The 18,915-nt window shown below is 39.1% G+C and overlaps 3 protein-coding genes across 10 annotated transcripts; all 3 read left to right on the top strand.

The window, feature by feature from the left end:
* Positions 1 to 1,087: 1,087 nt before the first annotated feature.
* LOC103987607 (uncharacterized) lies at positions 1,088 to 3,867 on the top strand. Its single transcript, XM_009405958.3, has 4 exons — positions 1,088 to 1,557; positions 1,635 to 1,700; positions 3,064 to 3,239; positions 3,491 to 3,867. The coding sequence occupies exons 1-4, from the start codon at positions 1,260 to 1,262 to the stop codon at positions 3,683 to 3,685; spliced, it is 735 nt and encodes a 244-aa protein (XP_009404233.2). The 5' UTR covers positions 1,088 to 1,259; the 3' UTR covers positions 3,686 to 3,867.
* A 1,734-nt stretch (positions 3,868 to 5,601) lies between these two features.
* On the top strand, positions 5,602 to 10,283 carry LOC135617779 (uncharacterized). 6 transcript variants are annotated; one of them, XR_010488880.1, is made up of 4 exons: positions 5,604 to 5,892; positions 5,992 to 7,046; positions 7,588 to 7,796; positions 7,880 to 8,458. XR_010488880.1 is itself a non-coding variant. In XM_065118419.1 (3 exons), the coding sequence occupies exons 1-3, from the start codon at positions 5,771 to 5,773 to the stop codon at positions 10,206 to 10,208; spliced, it is 1,269 nt and encodes a 422-aa protein (XP_064974491.1). In that variant the 5' UTR covers positions 5,602 to 5,770; the 3' UTR covers positions 10,209 to 10,223. The 6 variants fall into 6 exon arrangements, 5 of the variants coding, with proteins under 5 accessions (XP_064974491.1, XP_064974613.1, XP_064974688.1 ...); XM_065118419.1 differs by lacking the exons at positions 7,588 to 7,796; positions 7,880 to 8,458 and adding an exon at positions 10,117 to 10,223 and having other exon boundaries at positions 5,602 to 5,892; XM_065118541.1 differs by lacking the exons at positions 7,588 to 7,796; positions 7,880 to 8,458 and adding an exon at positions 10,152 to 10,283.
* LOC103987616 (omega-amidase, chloroplastic) lies at positions 10,209 to 18,531 on the top strand. Of its 3 annotated transcripts, XR_010488907.1 has the most exons (11): positions 10,209 to 10,513; positions 10,590 to 10,706; positions 10,837 to 11,061; positions 11,446 to 11,539; positions 12,257 to 12,331; positions 14,417 to 14,495; positions 15,747 to 15,762; positions 17,224 to 17,339; positions 17,428 to 17,508; positions 17,729 to 17,811; positions 18,320 to 18,531. XR_010488907.1 is itself a non-coding variant. In XM_009405969.3 (10 exons), exons 1-10 carry the CDS (start codon positions 10,292 to 10,294, stop codon positions 18,402 to 18,404), a joined length of 1,077 nt encoding a protein of 358 aa, XP_009404244.2. In that variant the 5' UTR covers positions 10,211 to 10,291; the 3' UTR covers positions 18,405 to 18,531. The 3 variants fall into 3 exon arrangements, 1 of the variants encoding a protein (XP_009404244.2); XM_009405969.3 differs by lacking the exon at positions 17,224 to 17,339 and having other exon boundaries at positions 10,211 to 10,513; XR_671911.3 differs by lacking the exons at positions 15,747 to 15,762; positions 17,224 to 17,339 and having other exon boundaries at positions 10,210 to 10,513.
* The last annotated feature ends 384 nt before the right edge of the window (positions 18,532 to 18,915 follow it).

The raw sequence follows: 18,915 nt of genomic DNA, 5'->3' as shown, positions 1-18,915 counted from the left end.
CCGACCTTATTATCACTCGTCCCGCGCTGCTCTACATTTGTGTCGATAATGTAGTTGTCGAGCGATAACTGTGTTGGCATTGATGCAGATTGTGGTGGTCGCTATGATGTCTATGGCGAAGATGGTAGTTTCCTTGTCATTGATCTAATGGGCGGATCCTAGCCTTGACCTAAAGCTAGGGTTACCGGAGCTCTTGTCGCTCCGCTCGTTAATGTGTCAATTCTGACACCACCTCTCGATGAGCAACCCTTTCGTTATTTTGCATATGCGTTAACGTCAACGTAGTTGCCAAGCGGCGAAAGGACCGCTTGCAATCTACATTAGCATCAATGTAGATGTAGAAGAGCGTTGCTCAACATCTATGTTGGCACCAATGCAGATGCAAAGTGATGCCACCAACACAAATGCAAAATGATGAAAGGATAGCTTGGCGAGAGGTGGTGCCGAAACTGACGCATTAATGAGGGGAGCGATGGGAGCTCCGACGACCCCAACTTCGAGGCAAGGTTGGGATCTACCCAACAGGTTAGCGATGAGGCGACTGTCATCTTCGTCGTAGACGCTAATGTAGTTGCCACTCGACAACTGCATCAACGTTGACACAAATATAGAGCCATGCATAGCGAGCGACGATGAGGTCGGTGACACGCTCCTCGTGGAGGCAGGTGGCGTCGTTATGAGAGTGGACTTTATCATTGTCGGAGGTAGCCAGACAACTATATCGACATCGACACTAACGATGCCACTATTCGTTACTACCGACATCGTCTATCACCGAATATTAAAATTATATTTTTATCTTTTATTTTTTATCTTCGTCGATAAAACTGATAACATTATGATAAATAAATCTAAATGTTTTATTTTCGTAACTATAAAGATGCACTTAGGTAACTAACTATAATATGTAAATAGTCCGAAAAATCATACAGATGTCAGCAACGTGAGCCCGATTGACATCATTCGTGACTCAATTTTGGGTCCCAACTTAATTATTTTTATAAAGATTAAAAAGAAAAAAAAAATGGAATACAAGAGGATTTCCTGACCTCTCCATGTTTTGGATTCTAAACCAGTCATCATCATCTTTGTGATCGGTGCTGTGCTTCTGTCTCCTCCGCTGTAAGATTGATTTAGATTATACATTTTGGGTTCCAACTTAAATTATTTTCCAAGAATTAAAAGCCAAGAAAACAGAGTACAAGAGGATCCATTGATCAATCGGGTCCCCATTCTATCCATCTTTTCTGGTTGGGGACATGCTTCTGTGTCTTCGTCACTCCCATCTCACACCGCCCTCCTCCTTCCAACACAACCACTCCGATGGCAAGTGCTTCGGTTCCTCATCCAGGACCCTGTTCCTCCCTCCCTCCTCGGTGTCCATCCCCTTCTCCCTCAGAGGGTCCCATCTGAGGCCCTCCCACGGTTGGAAGATTGCGAGAGTGACCTCCTCCTTGATCGAAGCTCCTGTGCTCTGGGCTGGCAGGCTTTGCATCTTCTATGCCCTCCTTAAGACCGGTCTTGCTGGGTCCGATTCCAACCCTTTTGTTCCTTCAGGTAGGGTTTTTAATCACTTTGGATGCCCTATTAACCGTGATTCGACTGATTTCTTTGTTTCTTCCTTTCGATTGCAGGGTTGAGAGGTGATGGTGAGGATCTGGGGTTTTCTAAGTGGATTGAGATGCTACAGGGCAGATCAGGTTTGTTCATTTTGAAATATTTTCCTTGTTTTCCCATTTTGTCTCAGATGGTCATGTAACTGTACTGTAAATCGTCCTATATCAACTTACTGATAGATTGCTTGGATATGGTTTGGATGACGATTGAAAAAGAGGATTACTCGGACTGTCTTATCGAATTTCTTAGCGAGAAGAACCATTACCAATTTAATTTTGTGGCATTTGCTGAAGTGCTTATTAGTATAATTGAAATATAACCTGGAAAATAGCAGGATGGTTTGATAATTGATTTGCATGGATCCTGTATGGTTGATACTAAATATGAAAATAATATTGCCAAACATTTATAAGAGTACATTTGCAACTCGTGAAAAAAAAAAAGAGTACCCCTTGAACTCGAAATCACTTTTCCTTAATATCAAAAATAATGCATGAAAGAATCGTTGAAGACCATAGCGTTAGATTTTCCCTATACTTCATGGTAGATACATAGTAAGAATACATTTTTATAACAGATTAGAAATATTAAATCGAGCCACAGTGACAAATCTCATTAATATTTTTTTGTGCCCTTAATGATCCTAATCTTTTCAGCAATTGCAACGGTTTTTTTATTTCTTCATGTCCAAAAATAAGATCGTTTGGACTTGAGGGAACTGAGTGTTGTCAATTGATTTTGATACTAGATGATAGTACAGGTATTGTTTTATGTAATATGGAAAGTGGTACCGCCTTCAGATGAAGCAGGAATTAGTTTAGAATATTCAGGAGTCTTGTACGTTGCCCTGATTGCATCAAATAATCAGCTATTTATTTGGTAGGGAAAAGGGACTAGTCCAAAGTTGTATAGGAAGGTCACGATGTGGATGTTCATAGTATCAGTCATTGATGTTAAAATCAGTTCAAATATGTCCAAGGTTTTTTGTAGATGTAATTTGGATACCTGAAGATCTGGATCTGGAGAAGGCATTTGTCAGGTTTGGTTCACATTAAATGGGATCTTGCTCCAGACTATCTTCTGGTTTTCATTTTAGGTTTCACCATGGACGTGTTTTCAATGCTGCTGCTGCATATTTCTTCTGTTTGCATTAAAAAATTCAGAGTTAAACAAAAATCATATCAGCAGATGTGACTTCTTGAAATTACTAGTGCCTGGAAGATGAACTAATAGGAGATGGGATGTATGTGGTCGGAAGCTAATATGATGAGTGTGCTAAAATGTAAAATTGTTACTGCTTAATTAGGTTTTGTAGCGGATGAGAGTGAAGAACAAAGCAAATTGTATATGAATCATTTTGTTGTTTATTGTGTATGAAGAAATACACCTTATGTTCTTGATTTTGTATATAGACCATTGAATTTTCTTCTTGTGAACATTATACAGATGATAAGAAGGCAACTGACCGAAGGAAGTTGGTTAGTAAGTGGCACCCAACAACTAAGGGCACACTGAAGAGAAGTTATAGGGTACCTTCAAAGGCTGAAGGCCGTCGACTTCTTAAATCCATTGCATCCTTACTTTCTGACGATGACCATTTTGTGGATGCTACATCACATAAGGTAATAAACAACATAATCAGATTATGCAATAGCTTCTACTTTCTTCTGGTCCTTTTTCTCTATGCCTAGAATCTTGAATTTATCAAATTGTATAAACGTTGTGAAAAGGATCACAAGACAAATCACTTCCATCAATATCATCTTTTTTATAGTTTTATTCCACTTGGTGTATCATCATATCATTTTATGAACCTCTTGTGCTGGTTACTCCTACCATATGTTTTTGAATGGTGGTCATTTTTGGCATCTAGGGTTGTCAGATACGAAGGGAGAGTGCCCACGGAGAAAGTGTATGTTGCAATAATGTAAGAGCTCTATTCGATGAACTTCCCACGCCACACCTTGTTGTTGAGATCACTGCTTTTCCTGCTGGCCCACTTACAGACAAGGATTATATAAAGGCTGAGAAGCTTGAGAGAGTCCTGAGGTCAGGTTCTTCCATTTGAAGGTTTACATGTATCACTGACCTGTGGAAAACATGAACAGAATGAACTTCTAATCTTTAGGCTGTAATCAAGCCTGCTTACATGCATTTAAAGTTTGTATGACAATTTTAAATGTATGAGATCCTTGTGAACTGTCTTGGTTATTATTTTTTATAATATTTTATTCTGAGATGTTCAAAATATTGACGACAAAGATCTTTCTAGATAATTTTTTTTTCCACTCTGGTTCTGAATATCAAGGACTGAAAGGGTTATTTAGGATGTGATCTAAATGGATGGGAGATGCAAAAGTTGAAGTAACAGGCTTGGAACTTGAGACATTGTTAACATCATCAGATTATATGTCTCTGTTAATACATGATACACTATGTTTGTGCATTTTTTGTATCCCATACTGCTATGAAGTTTAGATTGTCTGCTTGGAGATGTAAAAAAACAATCGCTAAACTGTTCTTCGGGTTTCTGTACTTCTGGGAGGTGATGTTTTCACAGTAAAGTGAAGACTCAAACCAGAAGTGACGGGGGTTTCTGTAGAAACCTTTCACATGTACTGCTTCCAACTAATAAAATTTTGATCTTGCTTTAAGCTTCATATCAGACAAACTGCAGTGGCTTTTGATCGTTACCGAAATGCTTTGGAAGTGTATTAGAGTTACTGAGAGTTGTGATTATCTTGTGGCTTACGTACTTTGATCTTGTAAGTTGTGTAACTGATCTATTTCCTTCAATGATTTGTATCTATCACCTGAGAACTGATGGTGTTGATATGATACCCTAATAGCTTATTTGTTGTACCGACAGTTGTGTTTGGTTGAGATAGGCATGTTTGAGCTGAAGAGTGGCATAATTGGAACTCAAACAAGTAATTTTTATTTGTTGAGTCAATAAAATCCAGGATTTGTGCATGTCAATCGAGTCTTCCCTACTTGGCTTCCAAGTAAACCAGTGATGTCAATCTGCTTCAAGATTTGCAAACGGACACGTGTTCGCATAGCGAATGTGCACTTATTTCTAAAATAGTGTTAAGAGGGGGAAACACTACCATTGGGATGGATTAGGAGGAAAGTGAGGGTGATTAAGAGGAATGGAAATGAAGGTGGGTAGATGTGGATTTAGAACATTGTTAGCAAGTGGTTTCTTAGAAGATACGTAATCTTTGGGAAGAGAATTACTTATCTGAGAAAGATCATAGTGTTTTTTTTTGGAAGATTTTAGATCAAAAGCATTAATATATATATTCTCTTCTTGTCTGTCTCCTTGTTCATCTTGCAATACAATCTTTGATATTTCGTTTCAATGAAACCATGGATGTGATGAACAGAAGCAAAAGCTTGTGTGATGCAATCCGCATCACAAGCCTTATAAATGCATCGAATTCCATGTGCCTTAAAAAAGATGATACATTGCAGCAACCCATCGTTGCATTATTGCAGGGTGTTTTTTGTCGTAATCGTATTAGGGTTTATCCATTCGAGTTAACCCCACGCATTTCGGCCGACCTTAATCCCCACCGGTCTATGGGCTTCTCTTCGTCTCTGGGACCATCCAATCCAACGGCTCCTATTCGATCTGATCAACTCGACCCACCGTTTCCTCGACGGGGGGCGAGCCCACCGAATCCTAAAGCAAAATGGCGCCAACAAAATATTCTCAACCGACCGGAGTCGCACCCCATTCCTACCCTCCTCGGTTTCCTCCGGTGCTAGTCAGCCGACGCAGCAACCGAAGGCCAATCCGTGAGCTGGGTTTGTCGACTGGGAAATGATGGGGAAATAAAGAGGAACACAACGGACGACTCCCACAGTTTCGCTTTGCGTGGTGCTTGTGGGCCCCGGTCAATCATTCCAACAACAGCGCAGGTACGCGTCTGGGTAGTTGGAAACGTACAGCTGCCGAGGAGCTTACCGGGAGATGCCGTGACACGTTGTACGGACCACGTGAGGACGGGAGAGCGGGCGGCGATAAGGCTCGCCACGACGGCTGCTCTGCGGTGACCACCTTCCTTCCGACGACAGGTCATCACGAGACATCTAAGGACGCGTTGCCCCTCAAAGGGTCTTATAAGTATGCAAAAGAGACCTCGTTATGCTCTCAATCTTGCACTGCTCCTCTAGCACACTCTCCGTGGGAGCTCTTCGCCACTGTCGCTTCTTCTTTCTGTGGATGTTGGATCCGGTTCTTCGCGGCTTTGACGCCGTCATTACCCAGTGAGCACACCGCGGTCACTTTGCTTGTCTTCGTCTTCTTTGGCTACCTTCTCCTGTGTTTAGATTTAGATTTGAGGCAGAATTGGTGTGCATAATAAGGGAATCAGGGTTACTTGTGATGGTGGACGAGACGTCCAGGGATTGGGAGTATAAGATGAGCTTTATGGCAGCGACGGAAGCGGAGGAGGAAGCGGGTGCGGCAGCGGCGGAGATCCACTTGCCGGCGGAGGTGGACTGGGAGATGCTCGACAAGTGGCGGTTTTTCGTCATGGGCGCGGCCCTCTTCTCTGGTGTGTCCGCCACCCTGTACCCGGCGGTGGTCCTCAAGACGCGGCTCCAGGTTGCGCAGCCGCCGTCGCCGTGCCTCCGCGCCGCGGCGAACATACTCCGCCATGAGGGCCTCCGGGGGTTCTACCGCGGCTTTGCTACCTCGCTCGCCGGTACCATCCCCGCGCGGGCCCTCTACATGGGTGCGCTCGAAGCCACGAAGAGCGCCGTCGGTGCTGCCACCCTCCGCCTCGGCGTGCCCGAGACCGCCGCCTCGGTTGCCGCCTCCGCCGCCGCCGGGCTCAGCGCGGCTGTCGCCGCACAGGTCGTCTGGACCCCCATCGACGTGGTCAGCCAACGCCTCATGGTGCAGGGTTCCGCCGCAGCCGCTGCCAAGTACCGCGGCGGGGTCGACGCCTTCAAGAAGATCCTCTACTCCGACGGCATCCGCGGCCTCTACCGAGGGTTCGGGATGTCGATCCTCACCTATGCGCCATCCAATGCAGTGTGGTGGGCGTCCTACTCCCTCTCTCAGAGGCTAATCTGGGGCTGCATCGGCTACCACATGGGCGGCGGCGGTGAATTAAAGCCGGGACACGGGACAGTGGTGGCGGTGCAGGGCGTGAGCGCGGCGGTGGCGGGGGGAACGTCGGCGGTCGTGACGATGCCGCTGGACACGATCAAGACGAGGATGCAGGTGTTGGACGACGGCGGCGATCGGATGACGATCGGCAGAACAGTGAGGAGCCTCATAAAGGAAGGGGGTTGGCGGGCGTGCTACCGAGGGCTGGGGCCAAGGTGGGCTTCAACATCACTGTCCGCCACCACCATGATCACCACCTACGAGTTCTTGAAGAGGCTTTCAGCCAAAGACGGCTCTTTTCCAGGTACTCCGAACTGATAAAAGAAAGCCATAAAAATGAGATCTTTCCCTTCTGCTTTTGTTGTACATACATAAATTAGTCATTGCTAGCTGAATTTAGTTTTTCTGATAGGAAGGGAAGGAGTTGAATTAGGTGCCACTGCTGAATCATCTCCTGATCCAATATAAGCCAAGTATGGATATGAATTTTGTATGAAATAAAATGACAATCTTGCTTCTTGCATTCTTCTCTTGTATTGTTTTGTTGTCTACATTTATCTTCCTATCCATTATCACACAAACAAGGATTTCTATGAACAGGAGTAACATAGTTTGCTTCTTCTCTGAAAAAATGGCTTTTTTGCTAAGCAAACAGGATTGGGAGGTGGAATTTGGTGTAAGAGTGCTCTTGGAGGATGAGATTTCAGTTTTTTAGTGACAAGTGGACTGATGGAGAGTAATTCTTGGAATTGGTCCCATTATCACCAAGCAAGGATTTTAATGAACATGAGTAACATTGTTTTTTTCTTGTTGTTAAAAGAATGTAACTTTTGCTCTGGACACAGGACTAGGAAGTGGAGGTTGCTGTTAAAAAGTTTCTCTGAGATGGTGAGATTATAGTTTCGAAGTGGCAAGTGGATTGATGGAGAGTAATTCTTGGAATTGGTCATAGAGTCAAGAGTGCCATGATAGAATGGACATGGAGACCCAAGTGACTTGCAGTCTCTCTGTAAGAGTTTGCTGCAAGTGCTGTTTATGTGGTGGCCCTTTTCAGGTGGGAAGTGTCCTTAAGCTTCTTCCATACTACTAACACTATACACTTCTGGGCTACAGTCTCTGATACTCCATCTTTCCCAGATTGGCATCGGCACATTCTGAATTTGATTGAAGTGTCGGTGAAGTAATGTGGGTGTCAGCCACTGATTGGCTTGAGATCTCCCACTCTGCAAACCCACCTATGAATCAGTGCTTATTAATGGTAGCCAAGGATAGAAGCTTTACTAGTCACAGCACTGAAACATAGTGGTAATTATGGGACTTGATGACAAGAGGAAACATAATGATCTAAAGAGTGGAGCAACCAGGGAATCATAATGACCAGGAGACCAGAGATGATGTGGGTACTCATGTGGGACCTCAAGGTCTTGTCCTTTCATTTTTTGGATTGGGTTTGGTTGTGGGCCAGCCAATTCCTTTTGAAATCTATGGGCAAGTTTGTCTATTGCAGTGCCAAAACAGTGGCTTGGAGATGGATTCATCATCACTCAGAATGCTGCCCATGGATGAGCTCCTGGTGTTTTGGTTTTAGGAGCAAGCTTGGGTGTGTGAGTCTAGTGATGGGTTTTAATGTCTTGTACTGTTGCTTAAGCATGATATTGATTGCATCAGTGGATCTTAAATTATTTATTAATGATATTCTATCTAAAAGTTTAAACCTGTAGATTGAACATCAGATTTGATTTTACCTGTCCATCTGCTCCTCTTGTTTGATCATTTGCAAGCACATTCCAGTAGATAAGCATGTGGAACAAAATTCCACAATATCCAAAGGAACCAAATTCATTAATTGGAAGCTGCTCCAACTACTTCTCAATAAATCAGAATAGCTATATCAACTCCAAAATCTTAGGCAATCAAAATGTATTACAATCAATCAGATGATAATTATAATTTTTTTATTAGTTTACGACTAATAAAAAAAACTTTAGTTATATATATATATATATATATTATGCAGAGAAATAAACATTATTCCTTCTCTCTCATATTCATCTTCTGAAATGAATCTATAATCCACCGGTTTGGTGTTGGCCTTTTCAATAACTCCATAGGATAAGTCCAATTCCTTTCCACTTTCTTTGGGGTCAGCTTGGATGACCTGAACTCCTCTTTTGGGTCACCCACATTGCCTCTCTCTCTCTCTCTCTCTCTCTCTCTCTCTCTCTCTCTCTCTCTCTATATATATATATATATATATATATATATATATATAGTAAGCTCATTTAATGGGATGAAATCAAACCAAACTATGAAGTAGACAGAGGTTAAAATTAAAAAGACTGTCACCTGTTCTTTGTGTAGGAAGATCTATTGATGCCATTGGCAACATACACATTGGTTTATGTGCTTGATATTGCTGAGGGAGTTTATTTTTAATTGTCACTATTGGATTCTCTCTGATCTAATCTTATCCAAACATGGATATGAATGATATATAAAGAGAAGAATCTGTGTGCGTGGATCATCTTTTAATATATTATGTCCGATCATGGATTTTTGTTATCAGGAGTAATATAATTTTAATTTTATTTATTTAAAACAGCATCTCTGACAATAGAGGGGGATTAGAAATATGGAGGAATCTACACAAAGGACACCTAATTGTTTATGAAGATGAAGTTTTCTAAGATTAAATCCCATAAAATTTGAATCCAGCATGATTACGAAGGATTCATTAAAATGGATTTTTTTTAAGTTCAAAAACACAATTAACTTCTTTCTATTTTTAAATAATATGTGAACTTTTTACATATTAATCATTAATGGATCATATAAAGTTCCCATAGAAGTATTAATATCAATTGGAATTTTAATATCATTATGCTACCAATTAATCAAAACTAGATTTTTACGTTAATTGTTGTTAGGTGGCATCCAATTCCACACTTGCGCACATTACATTTAGTTTCATTGTCACTTGAAACTATGACGTTATACAATCAAATTTACTATGATGATAAGAATATTAGGAGCAAGGTTCGTTATACCGTACTGTACCGATGTTTTGACTCGGGCTTAGTATGGTATGGTACCGGTGTATCGGACGGTACATCAGGGCGTACCGAGCGGTACATTCTAATGTACCGAACAATTTTATACTGTAGTAGTGCTATAGTATAATACTATAACATTGTAGCGGTACCGGGTGGTCCACGTACCAATAACCTATCGGACCGGTACGTATCGTCCGATATGGACGGTACGTTTCGGTATGACAGACTTTGATTAGGAGTATTTTGTATTTTTTTCGTTCTTTTTATGCATATTATCTTATTATTTGGACTGATATATGTTCTTATATTAAAATTTGTAAGGTAAATACACTGTTTTCCAAAGATGCCTTTCGCAGGATCTTGCGACAGTCGCAGGGGAAAATAATGCCATTTGCTTTTATTTGGCCGTCTGAACCTAAAAATCCTCCGACAGTAATCTTACCAGCCGCCGTCTTCGAGCGTCGAACCGAAACTGTCCATCCCACTGACTCGAGCCATGAGAGGTGCGTTCACCATCCGTCCATTCTCCGCCCCCCTGCTCACCGCCGGTCAACCCCTCCTCCGCCTTTCCCGTGGCACTATCAATCGGCCTATTCCGGCGACCACGCCACCGCCTTGTCTCCGACTGACCACTGCCCTTGCCGTAGGCTCCGCCTTCCAGCCCGATGAGGCCACGGTTCCTGCCCCCCTCCCGCTCCCTGTTCCGCCTGTCTCGAAGGTGCGATCTTTCTCTGCTGCCGTCTCCCGTTCTCTGCTCTTGCCGGAGCGCTCAGCTTCTTGACCAATTATTGCAGTTTAAGATCGCTCTATGCCAGTTGTCTGTGACGCCGGAAAAGGAGAGGAACATCGCTCGTGCTCGCAAAGCCATCGAGGAGGCCGCCGGTAGGGGGGCGCAGCTTGTTCTTTTGCCGGTAGGTTCCTCAAACCAGTTCAATATTTAGGTTGGCGATCTTGCGGAGAATGATAGTTGATGTTCGTCTAATTCTTGTTCTACAGTATTGTATGTCTTTCCTATTGCCTGAACGCTGTAATTTTTGTTAGGAAATATGGAATAGTCCGTTTTCAAATGATAACTTTCCAGTTTATGCTGAGGATATCGAAGGTGTTGGTGATGCAGCTCCATCATTTTCGATGCTGTCTGAAGCTGCTCGCAGCCTGCAGATTACTATTATTGGTGGATCGATTCCAGAACGTTCTGGTGATCGTCTGTACAATACATGCTGTGTTTTTGGCACAGATGGAAAGCTCCTGGGTAAACACAGAAAGGTACAGAATACAAATTATTGCAACTTGCCTTTGGTAAGTCTACACTTTGATAAAAACGCTGGATATCTTATAATCTTAAATTGGGAAGAACCGTTGTTAGTCATACCATAAGGCACTCTTGACAAAGCATTTAATTCTGTAAGAAACTTAATAGGGTCTCAAATCTATTTATCTTGCTTCCGTTTCAGTTCTTGCCAGGTGGACTTATGTGTTGTAGTTTCACTTTTATGTTGTTTGATATCAGTTCTGTGAAAATGGTTAACTTAATTCCGTTGTATATGCTTAATTAGATGGAATATCCTTTGTTTATATTTTGTTGCTTTTGAAAGGTCTCTTCATGATATAAATTAATCAATATCTAATGTAAAACATTCGATGAAGCAGATACATCTTTTTGACATCGATATTCCTGGAGAGATTACATTCAAGGAATCAAACACACTTACAGCTGGGAAACATGCTACTATAGTGGACACAGGTCTAGCGTTCTATAACATATATTTATCATTTTAGATGCATGCTGTTTATGCACAATCAGTTCGCTTTTTATGGTCAAATCAACTTAATGTTTTCTTGCTAATCATATGATGTGCTTGTTGAATTGTATGTCTCGTTTTCTAATATACACTTATCTGAAAATGCTTCTACAAACTTCATCTTGATTCAATTCTACTAGATTCTTCAATTATATAATATGAAAAATGAATATTTTTTATTCTTGAATTTTATGAGTTGCGGTCTGAAGCTTTTGCTGTTCATTTACGAATTAAAAAATTTTAACTGTGCAACAATGTCAAATGTGAGTATTTGCTCTTTAAACTGAAGTTTATTTTGCGCGCAAAACATATATTTCCAAACTTATACATGTTCCAAACTGTATATGAATGCCTATAATTGAAGAAATCTAATGGAATCAGTTAAAAGTTAAAACAATGGTCATTCTATCTATATTAACTACTCAATGCTGTATGATGTGTGGTGATTGTTTTTTGTACCTATTGCTATCAGCTACTTAGGTAGCTATCTGTAGTATTGGAGTTAGAAATTCTGTTGATTTAGCATGTAAAGAGCTTGTTTAAAGCCAGCTGTGTTATTGTTTTCTTGTAATTTTTCTACAGTGGGTACTTGTTTTTTCATTTTGCTATACCATAGATTCTTTTCTTCAACTTATGCTGTCTTATTATTTTGGTTGCAGATGTAGGGCGCATTGGTATAGGTATTTGCCATGACATTCGCTTCCCGGAGCTAGCAATGTTATATGCAGCAAGAGGTCCATTCAATATATATTTGAAGTACCTGCATGTGCTTTTTTACTGTCTTATGTATTTTTTACACTTTACCTGTCCAAAATGATTTGTATTAGGAAACTGAAGACTGTTTTGCATGTTTTTGGAGAAGGAACACAGGGTCCTGCAACTAGTGACAGGACCTACCAAAGGTCATCCTAGATCCCAAGTTGGATGTAAGCCCACAAAGACTATAAAGGGGCATCCACGTATTCTAGGAAGGGCATCATAATCCACACATGGGGCAGAAAACTTGCATATCACATTGATTTTTGGTGTTTCTATTATAGATCGAATTTTAGATTTCTTCATTCAAGTGAAGGTCATCTCCCAATTTCCGTCTCAAATTTTGGAGTAGTTAAGAGAGACTACTGCACATATTTCTGATATATAGATAACCTGTATATGTGAAAATGCTTACCATCAGTATGCATCTCCAGGTAACGTATGCCATTAATTTTTTTGAATCTATTATGCTGGTAACTATGAAGTGCATGGCGAAATTAAAGTATTTTATATCATAGCTTGACAGTTTAAAGACCAAGTGTAAAGGCCATGTTGTGTTGTTGGGTTTTTATCAGAAACTTAAAGTTAGAATTCCATATAGGAGATCACAACCTCTCTACATGAATGATGAATCAAATGCTTGTGGTTTCCTTCTTGCCTTTTTAAGAACCTGTATCTCCTATTAAGCTCAATGAAACTTGTCTTTTTAACAATTGTGCTTAATATGTGCTTAATTGGCAATGGCATAATTATACTCTGTGCAGTGCTTTTTGTCCATTGGAAATTCTTGAAGAATTGATTTTTTTGTTACAGTTCATACTTGAACTATGCTGGTTTTGAACTATAAGGAAGTCTTCTGGCAGTTACTATACATTTTCTTCCTGGTAGCTATTCATTTATCTCTCCATCAAGGCATCAACTAACTGGTGCTATAGTGCCTTGTTGAAATATTTATTCTGAAGCTTTGAGTTGTGGCAGAGTTAACCAAATATCTGTTAGAAATCTTCTTATGAATCTTTGGGAACTGCATAAGTAGTTATTATTGGCAAATAGGCACTTTTGTTGCATAAGATGACCTTTAGCATGGACCAAGGTTTCAAGTTTCAGCCTGAAACTAAAGAGAAAGAGGAAGAGAAGGGAGTAAGCAAAGAAGAAGAAAGAGGAGATGGAATCAAAGGAGGAAGAGTATGTGAAGGAAGAGGAGACAGCTATTGCTTATCATTGGATGAAGCAAGGGTAGTGATGACATGAGGAGGCAGTGGCAGTGATAGGAGGAGGTGGAAAAGGCAGCGGCAGGGGCAGGTTGCACTGTCCAAGCAATGGAAAGAGAGAGAAGTCCTGTTTGAAGTTAAATTTTTTTTTTTTAATAATTTTAGCATCTAAAACAGCCAACAGCTACTGAAAGCTGTCAGTACCTCTTTTCAACTGTCCAAGTTAAGAAAGAAAACTGGTTTTAAACCGAATTGGGAAACCCAGTAAATTCTGGTCGCCATGTACTGGTCTGACCAGTTTTTTAAACCATGATATGGACCATAGAGTATGGAGGAATGCAAGGATTAGGACATCTCATGCTGGGTCTCTTTTAGTCATAGGTTGAACCTTGCTGTTGTGTCATGCCTACGCTGCCATATGCCAAGATTAAAAGCATAGACTTTTATTGGATAGCAAGGTTTAAATCTTGGTTTGATATCTGTTTGGACACCTTATTGGACTGGTTTGAAACTGGAATGTCAGATGGTATAATGATTTTTACCATTAGTATCACTAAACAATGATTAAAAAAATTGAATATCAGTTGGACAATAAATATTCTTTGGTAGTAATACTCATTGGTAGTACTAAATACTAATCCAACTGATATTTGAAACCTAGTTGAGAAGTCTCAATATTTAACAAGATCATTGTGTTTGTGCCTGCATTTTACTTTCATTTCATGCATAGTATTTCTAGGAATATCATATCTTGCTTTAATTGACTAATGCTGGTTTCGTTTAGTAGTTTCGTAATAATTAATAAAAAATTAAATATATTAATAATTGGGAGATGGTAATTTTTTACTTCAGGTGCTCATTTGCTATGCTATCCTGGGGCATTTAACATTTCCACTGGCTCCTTACTCTGGGAGTTGATGCAAAGGGCAAGGTAATTATTGGCAAAATATGACATTTTATTTGTGTTTTGGAGCATAATATATTTGAATATGCATTTGAATCAATTCTTACACACCACACCTAAACTTTATGATGAAATGTTCATATAGTTATATATTGGATGTTGACAACCTAGCAGTCTTGAGAGGGGGCTGATATATTGTCTGTATTGTACAATTTAGTATATTGATATGCATTCTTGAACCTAAAAATTAATAATTATTTGAATTTTCAGTATATTTTTGTATTTTACAAGCATATTTTGTGTATTCAGAAGTGGTTGGAATTGTGCGATACTGCTTGGCATGATTGGTTTATTATGATACTTGAATCCATGGATATTGATATGACATGCAAAACACAACTATGGTTTTGTTGATTGTAATTGTCATTAAACTAGAAACACTTCTAATGAGTTAGTGATGTTGTCTCATGACACTGGAATTAACTAGTGATATTCTCCTAGGAGCCTCACTTTGTGGCACATTTACTTTTACTACACCTTCCAAAGAGAAGGTGATGGTGCTCCCTCCCATTTTACAGAATTTGAATCTCTACAGGTAGCTAAGAGCTTGAGTAATAAATAAGGAGAATATCTTAAAAAGTCTTGGGTGAACATCTGAATAGAGATCACATGCTGTTTTCTGTATCATTTAGTTTGTTATTTGAACATGATGTGATACTTGCTCTAGGCACACTTGAGCTTCCACCTAAAATCATATAATCCAATTCAAATCACTTGTAGTCCTATGAATTACTATCAAACTGTTAATTTCAATCAGAAAGCTTGAATCCAGCTTACTTGTGAGAGAAAAGATACATTAAATCTATTATTATCTACAATACCCTGAAGAGAACTTTTAGTTCTTTGACATGTAGACATTTTTGCTCTCTCTCACACAGATGTCTATATGCTCCACCTGCTCGAGGATTTTGCACATGAATGCTTTCACACAGTTTTTGTGGTTAGCTTCAGTGTCTAGTTACATTTGTCGATGACTCGATGTCTGACAGGTTGACAATCTGACAGATTTTTTTTTATTGTTTTTAGAGCCAGTGGCCAATGTGGAGATTTTGGTTTAGGTATCTTTGGAATACAAAGTGCCTGACCAAATGAATGAGCTTTGAAGCCTCAGGCTAACTGTTTCATGCCATGGTGTCCTGTTTGTTATTAGATTATGGTGAAAATCTGGTTTTTGTTTTCTGTGTTTGTTTACTTATAATTTTTTTTTGTTCATTCCAGGGCTGCTGATAATCAGGTGCACTGAACTTTCCTTCTGACGTGTAACAGTTGCATTGCTGAAGGGAACATTTAGAGGATATTATTGAATGAGAGAATGATCTAACCCATATAATCAGAAGAAATGAGATTATAGAGAGAAGATTATATGTCATTAGTCAGAGCTTCATAGTCATAAGAGCTTGGGCACATGCCACTAATGATCAAACCACCTCAGTGCTAGAGCTATGGATGTTTGAGAAGTTGCACTTCAATCTCATTGCACCAGCATCAATATTTTGGTTCCAATTTCATGATAGCCAAAGCTTCATCTTCCGCCTTACTATGCCAAAGCCAATTTTTAGCCTATATTGAATCTTCCCTTGGTGTCAAAGCTTTTATTTTTAGCATTTTTGAGAAATTTCTGCTATTTTGAAATAGTTTTAACAAAATTTCCTTTGTTTCTGAATTTTGACCAATTTCACTGTTGGTGGTACTGTTAGCAATTACTCCATCAAAATTGCTTTAGATCATCGAATTTATGGTGGCCTCTATCTCTCTTCTCTAAATATCTTATGAAATACTCTGTACAGGATTCGGCAATTTAACAATGGCTCCCACAGACTTCCTACTAGCTTGCATTCTTGATAAATTATTCTCATGGTTGGGTGCTGTACCTCTATCAAACATCAACTTTGTTTCTTCCATTCCAAGTATTCCAACATAAATAAGCACCAATCATTTTCAGTAGTTACCATCAATCAATCAATATACTAGTCTATCTTGGTTAATGGTCCAACCATGTATATATATAAATATATATATATATATATATATATATATATTTTTATATTTATATATATATATATATATATATATATTTATATATATACATGGTCGGACCATTAACCAAGATAGACTAGTAAAAAAAAAGCGCTTGTAAGAAAGTGGCTTCAGAACCAAGAAGTTAAGGAGAAGTTTTGGAATGATGGGACATTTGGTGGATTCATTTGGAATATGGCTTCTTTGTTTTCCTTTGAGGCTTATAAGTAAGTTTGACAAATTTTTTTTTTGTAGATTTCATCAACTTTCAATTTCATTGGTAATTACCTCTTAGATGTTCAACTTGCTGCATTGGAAATAATAGAGAACTAATTTTGAATTTCTATTTTTAGTGCAATTTTCATGTCTCCTTTAATGCAAAAAACATGTCTTGATGCATCTGTCAATCTTCAGCATAAAAAGGTAGTTCTACAGTAGTTTGCTTTTAATAATCCATTCTTGTTTTTGCCTTCAATTTTTATTATTTTTCTATGATTCATCGTATTGATTTTCCATTTTTTATTTATTTCTGTCCTGTAATCAAGCTAACATTTAATATATTGTGACTGCCAATATTCTATGTTGATAATAGCATGACTACTATTTTGGTCATGTATTATTCTACACCTAAATTGTATTTGAGAAATAACTTCTCTTGGTCTGAAAACTTTTTTTGAAGGTATCAATTCAAGTAGAAAAGAAGAACAGCACATATTTCAGGGAGGTTTTGTACGGACAGTTTAGCTTCCATGAAGTGATTAAATGTGTTTGTGATAGTGTTCGCCTAGTTCAGATGTAGATAACTAAAATTTTATCAGCATAGTTCCTTGTATTTACTAGAACTAAGTCAGCTGACTTCTATGTTTTTGCATCTTTTTTTCAGTTATTTGTGGCTACATGTTCCCCTGCTCGAGACACTGGTGCTTGTTACATTGCTTGGGGTCATTCCACACTTGTTGGACCTGTAAGTATCATTTGAAGAACAAAGTATCGTGCATATATATGTTGGAGGATTAAGGGCTGTTGGAAGTCCTTGGAGTCAGGATATCTAAAATATATGCATTTGAAATGCTGCAGTCGTTTGCCTACTTTTTAATTTTGAATTGTACCGCCTTTATTGTCATCATTTCCTAATTCTGATAGCATGTTCTTTTGCTTCTTGTATTGTAATGTGGATTGATCAGTTTGGAGAAGTGATAGCAATGGCAGGTCATGAGGAGGCAATCATTGTAGAAGAGGTCGACTATTCATTAATTGAACTCAGAAGGTATATATCTTCACACAAAGTGAAATTTTTTATCATTGCTAAATCTTGCTCTCAATAAGATGATGAAAATTCTGCATGCTAACTATCTTGATCAGATAATGCAAATATAACCGTACATTAATTTTGGAATTTGACATCAAATCTAGTGGCATTGCAAGAACTGATGTTATTACGCATGGCTGCCAGTGAAAAAATTACCTTTATGATATCTGGCATCAGAAGTCAATTATGTTTCGGTTATAGAGTATGTGATGCACAGTGTTCTTAAGGCAAACTCATAGTTCAAATAACATGATCGTGATGGATAAAACAGTGAGGGGTTAATCCATACCTTGATTCTAAAATCAGAAAGGTTTCGTCTTAGATTCTTGAAGCAATTAGCAACTGGATCCTCTTACTGTGATCTTTACAGGAATTGCTATGTTTTATGCCCCCAAGCATGCAGTCTCTGCTGATAAATAGCTTTCGGAAACACTTGGCAAACATAATATGCTATTTGTTCTTGCAGGTCAAGCATCCCATTGAACCAGCAACGGCGTGGTGATTTGTATCGGTTAGTGGATGTTCACAGGCTGAACTCTCGCGGTCTGTAAATGGTAAATGCAAAAGCTAATTTCTTTCTATCAGATTAAAACTGTGTACAAGACACTGGCACAAATTAAAACCTGAGCTGTGGAACGATGTATTAACTATGAATGTTTCAAAAGAGAGTTGAATCGATGGTGTGTTCTTGACTCATACAACATTTGCATCATGAAAGATGGGGAGGAGTACAATCTCTGCATATATATATATCTTTAGAAATATTTTAAAAAATGAGGTGCTTTATTATTTTATGGACATACATAGATTAAACTTCTAGTGTTCAGAGACCCTCTTTAATGAATGTTACTTTTGTGATGGATCATTATGGTTACCTTTTTAATGAATGCATTCATGCATTATACATGATGGACTATACCCCCGAATAATATAAACGATTGTTATAAGACAAATAACTTTTGTAAAACTCGAAAATAAACTAATTTCAAATCAAGAAAACATGAAATCATGGATGAAGATTAAACTCAACGCTATGTCATACGATAAGGTTCTTTCAAACAA

This window comes from Musa acuminata, chromosome BXJ1-1, assembly GCF_036884655.1.
Source record: "Musa acuminata AAA Group cultivar baxijiao chromosome BXJ1-1, Cavendish_Baxijiao_AAA, whole genome shotgun sequence".
Taxonomy (NCBI): Eukaryota; Viridiplantae; Streptophyta; class Magnoliopsida; order Zingiberales; family Musaceae; genus Musa; species Musa acuminata.
This window is presented reverse-complemented; position numbering and strand designations above follow the sequence as displayed.